Source organism: Bos taurus, chromosome 15, assembly GCF_002263795.3.
Source record: "Bos taurus isolate L1 Dominette 01449 registration number 42190680 breed Hereford chromosome 15, ARS-UCD2.0, whole genome shotgun sequence".
NCBI lineage: Eukaryota > Metazoa > Chordata > Mammalia > Artiodactyla > Bovidae > Bos > Bos taurus.
The window spans coordinates 35,580,223-35,597,026 of NC_037342.1; the positions used below are offsets into that span (position 1 = coordinate 35,580,223).

At 45.0% G+C, this 16,804-nt stretch overlaps 1 protein-coding gene across 9 annotated transcripts in view; it reads left to right on the forward strand.

Moving 5' to 3' along the window:
- PLEKHA7 (pleckstrin homology domain containing A7) overlaps window positions 1-16,804 on the forward strand; it is a 228,872-nt gene that overhangs the window by 132,470 nt on the left and 79,598 nt on the right. For all 9 annotated transcript variants that reach the window (XM_024975785.2, XM_024975786.2, XM_024975788.2 and 6 more), the window contains one exon: window positions 6,955-7,041. In XM_024975785.2, the coding sequence (XP_024831553.2) occupies window positions 6,955-7,041 (87 nt within the window). The remainder of the gene's footprint in view (window positions 1-6,954; window positions 7,042-16,804) is intronic.

Here is a 16,804-nt window from a genome sequence, read left to right on the forward strand (position 1 = left end):
CTTACTTGGGCTAGGGGAGAGGGGGAGGAGAGCAAACACCGATGAAATAGTAGAAAGCAATGTGAGAGTGTATAATCATCACCAAATTGCAGGTTTCACACCAAATAATCTCCCAGTTCACAAAAAGGAGATACAGGTGATGTTTGTATTGTCCTCCTCTGTGTTTTTAATCACCTAGTAATTGCCTCCAGGGTGTTTGCATTCCACGCTTTGATTCTCTCTGCTGAGTGTTCTTCCTTCTCCTTTGCAGGGGTGGTAGAGGGGGTTGCAGGGGAGGGTTAATTTCTCCAAATTATATTGTAACACAGTTGGGAGAGAGCCAAGGATGAAGCGATTTTAGCATGCTGGTCTCTGATGCATCCTTCCTCAGGTAGTAAGAGCAGAAGCCACTGCCTTCGGATGGCTTACGACCCTTCAAGTTCTTGTCGTTTTGTGACCCGAGTCCAAACTTCTATAAGGTTAGCTAGCCTATTTGGAGGCATGACCTCACTTTAAAGTAGGAGTTTCCTTAGTCATTATTTCTCATTCATTCATTCAGCACATATAACAGAGCTGGACTCTGTTATGGGCTGATAATAGCAGTAAAAAGACAGGCAAGGTCCTTACTCCCCTGGAATATACCATTAGTCAGGGATACTGATGATCATCAGTAAGAAAAATAACAGTTAGTAATAATTAAAATAGGATGATGTGATATGACTGGGAGCTACTACTTCAGTGGGTGGTTGGGAAGGGCTCTGAGATGATAATTCTGCTGAATGGCAAGGAACCAGTTAAGTACAGGGGAAAGAGCATCCAGTACAAAGTTGTTAAGTAGGAAAGAGCTTGGTGTTCAGGGAGCAGAAAGGCGATGAGTGTGGCTGGAGCAGGGTAGGGAAGAAGGAGAGTGGTGTAGGAAAAGGATGGGGCTAGGCAGGGGCCAGATCACCTGGGATCTTGGAAGCCAAGGTAAGGAGCTTGAATTTTAAGTCTATGGGTGATGTGGAGCTGTTGTATGGTTTAAAGGGGAAGTGTGTGTTATCTGACATTTTAAAAGATCCATCAGGCTTTCAGTGAGGATGATGGATGGTATAGAGGCCAGAGTGGAAGCAGGAAGAGCAGTTAGGTGGCTGCTGTGATGACTAGGGTGTGGCTGTAGACATGGAAGGAAGTGTATGATTCAGAGTATGTTTTCTAGATGGAGACAGCAGGACTTGCTAATATATGACATGTGGAGGTTAAGGTAGGAGTGGAGGATGCCTCCTAGGTTGTTGAGTAGTGATGCTGTTAGTGGACAAAGGGAAACCTGGAGGGAAGATTATTGGGTTTGGTGGGAGTGAGGCGAGGAGACTTGTTCTGGTTTTGCCCTGTTCCAGTTTAGATGCCTGTTAGTTACCGCCATTGTCAAGACACAGCCAGGTTCAATGGACGTTAATTGAGTACCTTCTGTATGCCAGGCATTGTGTGATGCCCTTTCGTATATCCTCACAACAACCTTTCCCTGTGTGTAAACGGAAGAACTGAGGCTCAGAGACCTGAGGTGGCTTGTTCTGGTTTATACCCAGATCTTCTGACCCCAGGACTCTGGACTGATGTGGTGCCCAGGGTGGATATTGAAGGAGGTTGATGGCACTCACTTGGAGAGAGAACGGGGACTATCTGTTGGCTTGTCAAGGCCTGCTTCCCGTGTTTCTGGAAGAAGGGCCTGTCAGAGTCATGCTAGTGTGCAGAGAGCTGCTTGACATTTTCAAAACAGTGCAAGCTCCAGAGACCACATCAGTAACCTCCTAAGCCCCCCTTAGGAAATGCCACATGAATAGCAGTGACACTTTGTACTAAATGAGCAATTCTGTAAAAGTGTTAAGTAAAAGAGAACAAAAGCTGCCTGAGAAATGTTGAGGGAGTGTAGAGATGCCATCGGGACTCTTGGCCCTTACGTCTTTACTCTGCAGCCCAGCCCAAATGGGAGCTGAAGGCAGGGAGGCAGTTTCTTAACATTTTTGGAGTTTGTATTATCAATTCGGGGACCTAACTAGGAGCACTATTTTGTGACCCGGAGCCGTGGTTTCCTGGAGACACTGGGATTTAGAACAAAGATAGTAAGGGCCTTAACAAGCCTGGAGGCAGTGCTGACCGTGGCTTGAGGTCTGCAGGGTGACCCTTTTACAGTAATCTGGGAGCTGTGTTGAGGAGCCAGAAGGGCCAGAGTGGAACTGCTGCTGAGCATACCAATGAGAAGAGAGCCTTGATAGAGTCCCTCTGAACTCTGAGGCCGGATACTTTCCTTACATTTTAAGCTGTTTCTTCTCCTCTTTACAGCAGGGGCCAGATAAGAGTTGGTGCTGACAGAGCAGATCTGTCACACTCTCAGCATACCAATACCACCACTGGCAGAAAAGTAGATTTATCAGGCTAGTCCGACCCCCACTCTTGGGCACCATTCACATAAACTCCTAGAACTTCTATCCATGCCGAAAAGGATGGCCGTGCTAAATTGGAACCTTTATGTTTAACCAGCCAGAGTCATTGTTCACATTATAGTCAAAATCTGTATGAATGGAAGATTAAACTTGGAAAAACATTGCAAGAAGCTGTATGACTCATTTACCTTTTACTCGCCCTGTCTGTGATGGGCTCTTCCTTCTACTGAGCTCAGATCAGCCTGCAGTTCTCCCTGGTCCTCACTCTGTTCTCTTATGTCTCCTGCATTGGCTGTCAGACTTCTTTAGGACTGAGCCCAAGTCCTTCCAGCCCAGGGCTTGTGAAGACCTGCATGTTTACGTGGATGGTTACCCATGGCCCGCCTGTACGGGGACTGTCCTTCCCTGCCACCTTCCACCCGTGCTCCCTGGTCCTCTCTCAGGCAACACTGGCTGCTAATCAACCTGGACGACTGTTCCTGGGAGGAAGAGTGGGATTTGAGAATAAAGGCTAGGCTGTGTTCTATCTCACTTGCTGAGTAACTTTCTGAAGAGCAACAGAAGCCCTTGTATGGAGGGAAGAGAGTTTCTGGGCTCCATTGAAACCAGCCACCTGGCTCCTGGCCGGGCCATCTCCATCACTGCCGGGGAGCAAGGTGGCAATTCAGGTTTAAGAACAGGTATTTCAGGGGATTTGTCTGTGCTTGCTAACTGTGTCTTAAGACAAGGTGATAGGACATGAGATTCGTCATGGGTTTTAGAAAATAAAAAATCATGAAATGGAGCAAGCTTGGAGTTTTGGCTGAGGGGTCAAGGACAGCAGGTAAAGCCCAAGGACCCTGTGGTCTCCAAATGGGTGTGGGGATCCAGCATTCAGTAGGTAACCTCCATTTCGTGAGGGTGAGCCTGGAGTGGTATAAAGACATCAGAAGGGTGGCAGGAACACAGGAGTTGACTGTTGAGGGCACGTCATTTACTCTTTCTGGGCCTTTCCTTACCTGTGGTTTGCTCTAATGAAACACAGCCTGCCCTGTTGGGTGTTCAGGCAGATTAAATGAAATAGTTCAAGGACCTAACTCTTCTTTGCTCAAAAAGTGCTGAACCAGAAGCTCTGCCATAAGCAGGCTGGGCAGGTTTAATCAGAAATCATCAAATTTTAAGACCTTAGTATTTAGGAGGCAGTACTTTGATTCATCTCTTTTCTCAGATGTATTGAATCCTCTTTTTTTTTTTTTTAATTTAGTGATCCAGTAACATCCCATAACCCAGATCTTCATTTCCTTATGCGTGATATAGAAATAAAAATATCTGTGCTGTCTACCTCAGTAGGTACTTGGGCGGGTCAAATACTATGATGAATGTGACCACACTTAAAACTCCATGTAAGTGCAGGAAATGGTGGTAATGGTGCAGTGGTTGATAATTATTTTTGGCAAAAAGGGCAGCATCCGTATTAGGGAAGAAAGGTTGGGGAGCTCCCTCTAAGGCCTGATCAAATGACAGCTATATTTTGTCCACTTTAAAAAACTATCTTTCTTCTTATGTTAGAATGTGAAAATCTTCATAGTGACCACATCTTCCAGCTCAGGATTCGTTTACCCGAGAGTCTGGGCCTATTTAAATTGGTACACGTTGAGCGTAGGGAGCCTAGCTAGGAGTTGGTGTTCTAGTTGTACAGTGTTTATGAAGTCTTTGCTGAATGCTGCTCCAGGTACAGAGAAGTTTTGCTCTTTGCCTCCCTCAGGCAATGGCACCCTACTCCAGTACTCTTGCCTGGAAAATCCCATGGATGGAGGAGCCTGGTGGGCTGCAGCCCATGGGGTCGCTAAGAGTCGGGCACGACTGAGCGACTTCATTTTCACTTTTCACTTTCATGCATTGGAGAAGGAAATGGCAACCCACTCCAGTGTTCTTGCCTGGAGAATCCCAGGGACGGCGGAGCCTGGTGGGCTGCCATCTATGGGGTCGCACAGAGTCGGACACGACTGAAGCGACTTAGCAGTAGCAGCAGCAGCCAGAAATTCACCAGGCTGACCTTGTGATAGGACCAAAGGCTGACTGGGGGTGGCTTTGGGGTGCTGAGTGCCACACAGGTGTTGTCATTCAGAAGCTTGGCCCCGGGCTGAGAGGAAGGAAGCGGGTGGGGAGAGAGAGGGAATAGCAGTAGATGTTGTTTCACATGCTTTGTTTTTAGGGACTTCTGATCATGCCTAGGAGGCTGCCAGCCCCGCGGACTTCTGAGGAAAGGGGACAGCAGGTTGTTATGCAAAGAGCATCAAATTTAGATATAGAAGACCTGGATTCATGTCCCAGTCTTATTGCTTAGTGACGAAGTTATCTTGAGCAAGTCACTTAACTTCTCTGAGCCATTTCCTCATTCATAAAGCAGGAGTTGATGGTACTAATAGCTAAGTTATGTAAGAAAAGACTTTTTTAGAGGTAATAGTGAATGGGAATTATTGTTATTCCCATTATGAGCAGAACAGTGTTTTTTCTCCAGAAAGAAATGAGGCAGGTTTAAGTTAGAGTTTGTGTTTTCAAATTCCATGGTGTTTTTCAGATGTCTTATGTTTAGGGACTTCTTTAGGGTGAATGGAGATGACTAAAAGAAACTGGTATAAATCAAGCCTAGCCTGTGAACGCAATACAAAGATTTCTGAAATAGATGTCAAGGGGGCTTGCTTCTCACCCTTATTTAGATGCTCATGCCTTAACTCTGCTTTTTTTGGGAAGAACAGCTTGCTGCCAGCCAGATGAGGTCATGGAATTCCAAGGGCTTTGCCTGGAACCAGGAGCTGAGAATTTGGAGGCTGGTGGCGGTTGGGAGGGTTGAGAGGGTGCCAGGGGTAGTGTTCGGTCGCAGGGCCAGGGAGCAGCCTGGCCTGATGGCTCTGCCTGCTTCACATCTGGCTCTTTAGGATTCCGGCTGCTCAGACCTCAGTGCCAGCCTTACCCAGACACCCCAGTGCAGGATGCCCTGATGGCCCCAGGCACAGTAAGACAGACTTGGGCTTAGAGATATTTTTTTTCTTTTTTAACCTTTATGCTATGCTCATTTAAACCTACTAATGTCTGGGGTGAGTCAGGGCTCAATTTGGAGATGGGACTGATATCTTAACAACACTATCGAACTAAGATGATATATTGACTCTGACAGTAAAAGCATTTTAACTGTCTGTATTAGGAGCCTTAAAAAAATGACCATGCCCTTTGTTTAGTAATTTTATTTCTGGGACTTTAACCCAAGGAAATAATTTGAATTGCAGATAAAGCCCATATATGGAAAGATATATTGACTATTAATAATGGGGAGTGGGATAGGGGAAGCACCTAAAATGTCCAGCATTAGAAGAATGTAAATCTTTCTAGAATGTAAGCATCACGGTGTAAGGACTTTTTTGTTCACTTTGTATCTCTAGGACCTAAGACAGCACCTGGCACACAGATGGCCAGTAAACATTTTTTGAACAATTATATGAAAAAAAATTTTACACTTAAGTAAGACTATTATTCACCTATTTCAAATGAAGATGTCTTAATTACATAGGAAATTTTTTGTGTTAATTGGATGTGAAGAAAGCAGGATACAGATTTCTAAATACAGTAAAATCACATTAAAAAGAATAAAATGATTTAAAGGAAAAAAGAAAAGCTAGGAAAGAGAAGATACCCAGATGTATATGTCTGGGTAGTGAGATCACAGGTGACTTTTTTTCTTTCTATAGTTTCTAAAATGTCTAAAATAACTATGATTTTGCAGTTGAGAAAAACATTTTAACATAAATCATATTCTTTAAAGAAAAAAAGAGGTTAGATTAGTTTATTCATGGAGCAGAACAGCAGCCTCTAAAGCCAACTCCCTCTTCTTTCAAAGAAGCAGGCAGCCTTTATGAATACACAAAACACCTACACACTCTGGTTGTGTCTGTCAACTCGGCGTGGAAGCTGATCCCTCCTCACATCAAAAGGGTGATAGAAACTGCACAGTGTTGAAATTGTACAGGTCATGTTGCAGAGACATGCCCATACATTTATATCCCATCACTGAAGTGAAGACATTCTGTAGTAGGGAGAAGAATTTTAAGAAGATAGATTTTTCTGGGTGGGTGTTAATTCTTAGAATTCTTGCCCTGCTTCGTGGGTTTCGGAAGCTGTTGAAAGTGCCGTCTGCTTTCCTTCATTCTTGTTCTCAGCTCGTGCCGTCTTAAAGTAACTTTTCGCTGAGCGAGTCACTTTGTAGGAGTGGAGTCAGTCTGTAGGAGTAAGCACTTCATGGACTGTCTCTCTAAGATCCAGTGTTGTCTTGGGGGCAAGACTTGCCTACAGTTGAAACCCCTGTATGTCTTTAGTGGGCTTTGGCACCTGAGCTGGAGGTTTTTGGTTTTTAAATGCAGCTGGATTCTGACAGAGTGTCTCTCCAAGGCAAGGCCGGCGGGCTCACCCTGGGAGGAGTCTGCGATGAGCAGGGGTCTTCAGACATCACTGACCTGTTGTGTCTGTGAGCCTTTCCACTCACATGACTTCTCATTCATTATCTCTCTCTTTTTCTTTTTAGCCATAACCAGCAGACCACAGCCTTCAGGCATCCTGTGAGTGGGCAGTTTTCTCCAGAAAATAGTGAATTTATTCTTCAAGAAGAAGAGTAAGTACATTTGTGTATTCTCCTTTTTCAGGCACAGCTTGGGAACTTAAAGGCATTTGCTCAAAACAAAGCTTGTTGGGCTATTTTCTCTCTCAGACATAGGGGCTTGGAGTGGATTGTTTGCTTCAAGGTAAAACTCAAGAATTTTGTTTTTCAGTCTCTAGACTTCTCTCAGCGGGTAGATGTGGAAGGGGGGAGATGATAGGGGGGTGTGCTGTGATGAGTATTGTCAGAGCCTCTTCAAAGTTCCCTTTCCCCTCAAGTATCACCTTACACACTAGTTATTCTCTGAGAGGACCCTCTCTCCTGTTGTTGAAAGTACTGTGAGTATAGCCTCTGAGGAAGCCTCGCATAGGAGCCCAAAGCCAGGGCTTAGAAGAGAGGAGGGCTGGTGGCACCCTTTGTCCCTGAACATTTTGAGTCCTTGGTGCTTGCTTTTCTAACACAGGAACTTCTTGCTCCTCAGCCCCGTTTCAGCAGGGCTTCTGGGTGCTCAGAGGCAGGTTCTACCACCCAGGGCTTGTCATGTACAGCCCATGCACACATTTTGGGGATGTGTTCTCCCAAAAATGAAGGCAGAGAAATATGTACAAGTGTCTGTGTTTCATTCTGATCACTAGAGACAGCTCTGTTTGAAGAATACAGTTCTGTCTGAGAAACTAATAGAGACATTGGCTTTAAGGGTTTTTCTTTCTTTTTTTCCCTATATATATGCATATATATGTGTGCATGCATGCGTGCTAAGTCACTTCAGTCATATCTGGCTGTGCAGCCCTGTGGACTGCAGCCTGCCAAGCTCCTCTGTCCATGGGATTCTCCAGGCAAGAATACTGGAGTGGGTTGCCACCCCCTCCTCCAGCGGATCTTCCCAACCCAGGATCGACCTTGTGTGTCTTATATCTCTTGCATTGGCAGGCGGGTTGTTTACCCCTAGTGCCACCCAGGAAGCCCATATATATGTATATATATATTTGGCCACACCACACGGCTTGTGGGATCTTAGTTCCCTGACCAGGGATTGAACCGGAGCCCTTAGCAGTGAAAATGCAGAGTCCTTACCACTGGACCGGGAGGGAATTTCCAAGAGTATTTTTTTCTCCCCTTCAAATCAATTTTCTTCTGTTTCGTCACTTAGATATGTTCAAATGTAATCTTATATTATCAGTATTTATATTTTTACAATGTTTTGCCCTTGTAGTACTTACACTTATAAATTAAGGTAGAAAACTTCAAATATATACAAAAGTAGAGAGAAACAATAATAAATCATCTGATATATTCATTATCTATCTTCAACAGTTTCTAAAACATGGCTGATTTTATTTTGTCTATATCCTCCCCCTCACCCCTGGATTATTTTGAAGCTAATTCTAAACATATTATTTCATCTCAGTTTTTTCATCTCAGTGTTTTCAGCTTAGAATCATTATCCAACAAAACTTTTAAAACCAGAAATCTGTAATTATAATCATACTGGCATTCCCTGCATGCTACTCTGTGGGGGGGATTTTCTGTGCATATCTCATTTAATATAATAATCCTGAGAGGTAGACCATCATCATCATTTTAGAGGGAAAGATATTAAGACCCGAAAAAGTCATGTCACTTGCCCCAGATTGCCTGGCTAGCAGTAGAAAAGCCAGGATGTCACCGCAGCCTGATCTCTTTGGTCAAGTCTAAGCCTTTCCCTAGTCAGAAACTGTTTGCTCAATTATTTTGGTGCTGGTGACCCACAGGACATGACAGCCAGACTGTGGGGCTTGTAGCAGGTAGGAGGGATGTCTGATTTTGAAAGCATTAATACTACTAGAGAAAGAGTGGGTACAAGGTAAAGATTATCTTATCTCCTACATCAAAAAAGAACTGCTGTGTAAAGACAAAGTCAGAATGTGGATTCTCTGAATTCCAGCTTGGAATGAGTTTGTTTATAGAATCCTGAAGGTCAGAGGCTTTAGGGAGGTCATTGAGTTCAGCCCCTAGTCCTTAGGCATCTGAGAGACACAGGCGCCTGTTGTTATTAAAGGTCTGGTAGAATCCATCAGAACACTTAGCTTGAGAAGTTACCAGGCTTAATAAGAGCTTCTGGAGAAACGCACATTTTCCATCACTAAACACCTCTGTCACACACATCCTTTTCCTCCTTGTTAACAGAAGACTTTATCCCCTGACTACTTCTGAGGAGGTGGCCTCTTTATCCTACCAAAATATCTCCACAGCTAATCTCAGTCCCATCCAGTTTCCAAGGAAAAGACATTCCTTCTTTTGAAGGGTCAGTTTTTCCCTCTAGATCTCATTTCCTGGATGTCATAAGGGGTGCTTGCTTATCTCAGATGATGGGTACAACTATATGGTCAGACATTTCCTTGAAGCAAACAGAATGTGCTTTAGGCATTGAGAGGAAGGGAGGGTTTCTGTAGACTGATGTGGTGACTACTGCTCTTATTCCCTGGATACTTAGTGGGTGCCTACATCAGGGGCACTGCCAGACTGCGCAATGACAGCGGCACACAGGGCGGATGTGGTCCTGTCTGTGAAGAGCTTACGATTGAGCAGGGAAGATAATGGCACGAGATCACAAATGTGACAAATATTCCGGACAGAGGGAACACAGGGTTCAGTGGAAGTTGGTAAATGAGGGTTCTAACCTGGCTTAGGCCTTGGGGATCGTGGAAGGCCTTTGAGATCTGTCCAGTCAAGGTTATTCAAAGACCAAGAGGGGAGAGCATGGGGACTCCATATGAGGTGAGTTAGAGTGAAAAATGAAGAGCACCAAGTGGATTCTGGAGCTACTTGGGAGGTAAAATTGACAGGATTTGGTGATTGATTGTCTGTAATGGTGACTAAAGAGAGGGAAGATTTTCTTGAAGTGTCTGGTCCTAACGTGGAGGAAGGGGCAGGATTTAGATAAGAGAAGATAAGCATGCGTGTGTGTGAGGGTCAAGTGTGACCAGCCTTGGCAAGAAGATTGACTTGTAGTGGAGGTTTGTGAAGGAGATAAGGTTGGAGAGGGACATTGCAGCCAATTATCCAAATTGCTTCCTCCTGAAATAGACTTGACTTTACCTCCAGGTAAATCCTGGGGGAGCTCCCAAGGGTGAGTGAGGCATGATTTCCCTTCACAGAAACCATTCCTTTTAAAAACTGTGCTAACGAATACAATTTCTGCTTTATTCCCTTGGAGGAGCTTAATTTTGTTGTGTAGTGTGATATGTGGTGAGAGAAAAAAAAAAAAGACCAAGGAGACCGTTTGTGTCCTTTATATCAGCTCTCAGATTAATATATTGGTAGAAAAGAAAAACTGGCTCTTTTCTTTTCCTTCTCCAAAGAGGATCCGTTAAGGTCACATTGACTTCTCTTATCAGAGCCTCCACCCTGGTTTTTTGGAGTGAATCCTTCTAGAGCCATCTGAACCAGCATCACCTGGGAACTTGTTGGAGATTCTCAAACCCCACTCCACATCTACTGAATCAGAGGTTTTGGAGGTGGGATCCCTGTAAACTATGTTTTAACAAGCCTGCAGGTGATTCTGATTTTGGTAAATGCTTGAGAACCACTCACTTAGATAACTTGCTGTTCCCATCTCCCCTAAATCACTCCTGGATTCTTCTGTTCATCCTTAAGTCTCCTTCAGATAACCCATCATTCTTTGGGCTACAGTGGCAATCTTAGGTAATCTTGGATTTTAGTCAGGTAATCTTGGGATCCTCTCTCCTGTAGGAAGAAAACAATTCTCCATGGTGACTTCCTTTAAAGCATTACTGATGTGAACAGATAACCCATCTTCCCAACCGCTGGCAGGTGGGGCTTACCAGAGCTGTTTGGTGTACCAGGCACATGCCCACCAAAAGATTGTTTTCCATCTTACAGATTAGAAACTTGGAGAAGAGAAATAAAATGAAAGCCATGATCTGGCAGACCCAGAGGACGTGAACTCTGAGTGTTCTAGTTTCTGCGTCAGTAATACAGAATCAGTCAGGATGGCCTAGGCTCTGCTGTGGTAACAGCAACAACAAACAATATCTCAGTGACTTAGAGCAATTAAGGTTTATTTCTCACTTTCACTCCATGTCCATCACAGGTCACCTGAGGGGTTCAGCTCTGTCACCTTTACTGAAGGACCTGCATCTCTGTGCTCCCATGATTGCCAAATGCAAGAAAAAGGAAACTTGGCAAACTGTGCCCCAGCACATTCACTCACATTTCATTGGCTACAACAAGTCAAATGACCACTTCTCACACCAAAGTTCACTCACATTTCATTGGCTGCAAGTCACGTGACCACTCCTCATGCCAAAGAGGCAGGGAAGTGCTTTTCTACCAGGCATCTGGGAATAGAATCAGAAATACTTGTTGGTCAGCACTAATGACTACACTTAATAATCCACAGAGCTGATATATTATTAAGAGAAGCGGGACTTTTTGAGATTGGCGCTGACAAGCTTCTTTTGTTACATGACTAGAGCGTTTGTTTTCTCATTTTACCTCTTCTGTTATGCTACCTAGTTCTTTGTTAGAACTCTCAAGGAACGTGGGTATCAGTCAACAGGTCCTGCAGCCTGACCCCCAGGGGAGACTTCTGCACACCCAAGCCAATAGGAAATATCTCTTGGAAGAACTAATATAAGCCCAGGCTGTATTAATAAAAATATAATGTGTAGAGAAAGGGGGAGAGTAGTTCTCGTTTATCATCATATTTGTGGACTACTTCATTAATTCATTCCAAGTTTATGGAGCCCCAAAGATATGCTAAGCTTCAAACAGTTTGATTTGGGTACTAAATATCAAGAGGGATGTTGAGCAACTGAGATTCCCCTGAGGAGAGGGACCATTATGGTAAGGGGTCTGGAAACCCTGTCCTGTGTTTATTCTGTAGGAGAGAAGATGAAGGAGGATATACTGGAAGTCTTCAAGAAGGGCTGGCAGGAGGAAGTGGGGTATGCCTATTGTGTGGCTGCCGAAGGCAAGCATTGTATCATTGAGTAAAAGTTAAAGGCAGGCAAATTTTCTCTTAGTCCATAATTTTCAAGGGAGGTGATTTTCTATCATCTCTTGTTTCAAGATCTGGAATCTCATTTTTAACACTAAATGAAGTCCTCTGCTTCTTAGGATAAGAGTTGACTTTTTCCATTAATAATATTACTATTCTTTTTATAGGTAATGCCTAGAGCCCTTTTGATTTATTATCAGGTACTTTTCTAGGTGCTTTCCATGTATTTGTTTCCACAACAGTCTTTTGAGGAAGATACCATCATTATCATGGATACTGAGGCACAGAGAGGTTAGGAGTCTTGCCAGAAGTTGCACAGTTAGTAAGTGGCAGAGTTAGGATTTGAATCCAGGCAGTCTAGCCCCAGATGCTATGCCTCTGACTGCTATACATACTGCCTCTCATTTCAGTGGTCTTCGAGAGACATTCCCCTTCCTTGTCTGTGCTTAGGCATTAATGTGCTGGCTAAGTAGGCTACTGCTACTTAGAGGTTTTAATTGTAATTGTATTTGCAGTAATGAAATTTGATCTAATAGCTTCATGCTTGCTTGAAAGGCACCAGCTTCCCCTCAAAGTCTCTTCTGCAGAAAGCATTCTCAAGCCTTTACAGGGTTTACAGGGCTCATTTCCAATGACTGGATCAATTGGTCTCCTCTGAAGGCCTCTTTCCTGAATTTTGGTGATTTTCTTGACTTGGGAGCTTATGGCTTAGAGGGCCACACCGAGGGCCCTCATACACTATGGCGGAAGCCTGGGCGCAGAGAACTCCCAGCTGTGGTTTTGGTGGCTGGTGCTGTGCACAGGAGTATTCTCTCTTTGGTGCTGGGAAGCCCAGGAAGATGCTGACAGACGCCTCTGCAGCTCTTGGGGAAGAGGAGAGAAGCATTCCGGAGCCATGACGCTGGCAGCTGACTGACAGCAGGCTGTATACACTGATCCCAGGCTCTGTCAAGCATTTGATGTTGAGGTGGGGCCTGCTTGAGCGAGTATGCGTTCTGGAAGTTCAGAAGCCTACTGCTGTGCTCAGAAGCCAGCTGTAAGGCCCCTAAGATCACCTTGGAGTTTCCTAACCTAGGAAGAGGACCGTTGCCTGGCCTGTCATTCTGGGCATCTGAGTAAGTTTAGCTTGGTCCTTCCACTGGGATTTGAGCAGCCCTTCGTTTTCTCGTTGGACTGTGTTAGAAAAAAATAACAGTTGGAATTGCCTAGAATTTCATGAGTGGTGTTTGGAGGATATGACTTTAAAAGATACTGCCTCGCTAAAGGTACATCTTCTCTTCCTGACCTTTGACCTCTTTGGGGGTTCATTTTGCAGGTGGCAGGGCAAGACTCTCCAAGGCATTTGCTGATTATGCCTAGGGTTGGAGTGTCTCCTGCTGCCAGGGATGGCTGTTTCTCGTTCTTCTGCAGTTTCAAGTTGGTGAAAGCTTGCAGTGAGAGATTGAGAACCCAGGATGGTAGAGAGGGCGTCCTGCAACTCTGAGCTCGAACAAGGAGTCAGTCCTATTGCTCATCTGCTGAGCCCTGGGCTGCGAGGCTGATGTGTTGCTGTCTGCAGCTGATATAGCCAGCACCTTGTCTCTCCAGACAGGCAGTCTTGAACTAGCTGTGCCTGTTGCATTTTGTTGCCATGGCAGCAGAAAAATGAGGAAAAATGGGAACACCTGGCAAGCCAGAAGCAGAAACTTGACTGTTCAGTTTTCCTTCCTGGTCTAGGAGACGGTGTTGGTGACAATCACAGGTAAGGGGAGAGGTGATGATGGTGTCCTTAGCTCATTTGGGCATCTGGGTGTTGGCTTGGCTCTTGATGCTGCTGTTTCGGAAGGCACTGGCACCGGAAATTCAGTGGCTGTCTGTGCTGAGGGAGATGCTGCGGTGGTGGCTTCGCTGAGTGTGGAAGGGAAGCTGCTGCCTGCACAGTGATTTTTGTCTTCCTGTGACTTCCCTCCTTGTCCTCTTCTTTTACCTCCTCCTAGTCTTGGAAGTACCCAGATCTCCATCAGAAAAGGCTATTTTCTAGTGAGTAAAGTGACTGCCTGGTAATCCAGGAGGAGGAGATACGCAAGAAGAGGGCTTGCCAAAGGCTGGGGTTAGAATTGTAGCATCTCTGAAATGGCAAACAGAGGTTGAAGTCTGGTTCTCACTTGTAGACAGAGACGTGGAGCCTGGACAGTGGAAGACTGGACCAGGCTCACATGGCAAAGTGGACTCTGGGCAGGAGAGAGCAGCCTTCGAGGCTCACTGGGTTGTTTCTGTGCCAGGTAAGGGGTGCCAGGTGCTGTTTGGGCTGGTTTCCGGCTCCCAGAGTGATGCGGAGTAGGGTGAGGAACTAGAGCTTGTGTTCCAGAGAGGAGCTGGGGAGGAAGGGGAAGGAATGCAGAAAGCCTTAGTTGAGTAATGAGGCCACAGTTGCTGAATGAAAACCCCTGTCAGACAGCCTCCCCCAGGGTGTTGGGAGTGTACAGGGAGCGTTGGCAGTCTGTCTGAGTGTCTCTTTTTCTTGGAAGAGGGAGTGTGGAGGTGTCGGCCTGTTTCGGACAAGAACTTTGTTTTATTTCTGCTTTTCATTCTGTATTGCTTTCCCCAAACCCCTTAGGTGGTGGGTGTGAGTGCCATAGAAAGTGCTGGTTGTGCTGGTTGTTTGTGAATGTGCCTCTTCTCACGCACCCAGTAATTTTAGCTGAGTTCTCCATGTAGAATCCTTGCAGGTAAAGCATGAATTGGGTTGCCGGTTTCTCTAGGAATTAATGGGGCACAGATGTCATCTAATGATGTCTTCCTAGTAAAAGATGCCTGATTCCCCATAGTTTCCTAACCTTCTATCATAGCCTTGAAGACTCTTGATGTTATCTTTCTTCTGGGCAAAGAATGGGAGGGCAACCTCCTAGTCACAGGGTTATTACACATTAGAGAAGCCCCAGATAAGGTGTTTAAAAGTCTGTTTGTAGGAAATGATTCCTGTTGAGAAGTTAATTGTTTGGTACCTTGAGCTTCTGAAGAGAGAGTGCCTTGGAAATAATAAAGTGTACCTGAGATTTATGTTCTGGAATCTCCACTGATAATAGTCACAAACAGTACTTTTCATTGAATGTAATGCTTCATGGTTTTCAAAGCATCATTTCTGTCCACAGAACTATGTTCTGAGATGAGAATTCTTTTCTCATTTTTCAGAAATGGAAACTGAGGCCCAGAGTAGCCATGTGACTCATGGAGGAGTCAGTAAGCTGCAGAGGATGGTTGAGATCCTGTTATTCTCGGCTTATGGTTTTTCCACCATCCCAGGATCTTCTTGGATTGGGGATTGGTTTTGGGGCTGAGAAGAGCAGAGGCCTATTTCTGCCAGACCTTGGGTCTTGCCAGGTGGTATCTCTGTGACAGAGTCCAGGTTCTGGAATCCAGCTACTCTCTTGAGCTGGTCATTAATCTCTCCAAGCCTCAGTTTCCTCTTTGACAAAATGGAAAAGGTGAAACTGGCTTTGCTGGGGGAAGTGAGATAATGCCAGCAATGGGCCTGACACAGCAGGTGCTGGGCAGGACTTGCTTGACTTTGTGTACCTGTCCCTAAGGGTTGGTGATACTTGGCCTGGCAACCTACCTATTACAACAGCGATGGGGTCTTGCTGCGATCTGCTCCAGTTCATTATGTTGACTGAGAGACAGCTGAGGAGCCCATTGACCAAACTCACCTAAACTCAGACCCAAAGGAAAAAAATGGTTTCTGAATTTATAACTTCTTCTTTTTTTTTTTAAACTACATCTGTCAATGTTATACACATTTGCTCCTGGGAACGTAGGAGGCAGAAGCAGCTCTTTCGTAGGTGGGTAAATGGAGGGACAGAGAAAATGACTTCCTGCCCAGGTTCACCTGACGCATCGCTGAGGAAGTTCAGAGTCGAATGAAGTCACTTTCCTCCTGGGCTTCTCCAGACTGATTTCTGTCTGGTTCTATCTTCTTTTGTTCTTTGCAGAGAAGAGGCAGTTCAGTTAAAACCCTAGCTCACTGTTTTGAACTTCAGCCCACACCCCTCCAGCAAAATAATCAGCATTCATGTAGCCCAAGTCAAGGAAAGAGAAGTCTTTGTTCAGAGCATCCCACTGCACTTTGGGAATCGGGATGGCACAGAAACCTGGCAAACAGGCTTTTAAGTTAATAGATTTGATTTAATGACGTTAGGAGTCTGCCTTCCCATAGCGTGTGCAGTTTTGTTTTTTTTTTTCGTCCTCTCCCGGGATCCTTGTGACTCATATGCCTCAGGGCAAGCTGCTGGGACCCGAACCACCTTCACAGATGCTCTGCTCAGGGGCACGGGCTCTTCTCTGGGGGAAGGGGCCCTGCTTGAGCGAAACCTGTCAGGAGTATAACTCAGTCAGAGGACATGAGGACAGGTTAGTGTCTGCCCTGTCAGACTTTTACGTGGGGAACATGCCTGTAAGATGTGACTGGCTGAAGCAGATGAACCAGAATGCCCACATCCAAGTGAGTGTGGATCCACTCAGAGCTGTCTCAGAGCTGTGTGTGCATGGGCTACACATGCACCACTGATGTTCCCACTGCTCAGACTATTGTGGTAAAAGATCTCTAGAAGTTTCCATCGGAGCCAGCTTTTCAGGCATGCAAGAAAAATGTTTTTGAGTCTTTTATCATATCCTCATTTTTGAATATCAAATAGTGTCTCAAGCATGACCACTGTTTGGTTTTTTTTTTACTAGTTGAAATTCCAGATCACTTCTAGTGATTTCCGAAAGTCATAAGTCTAGTCAACCTTGGAGGATCTA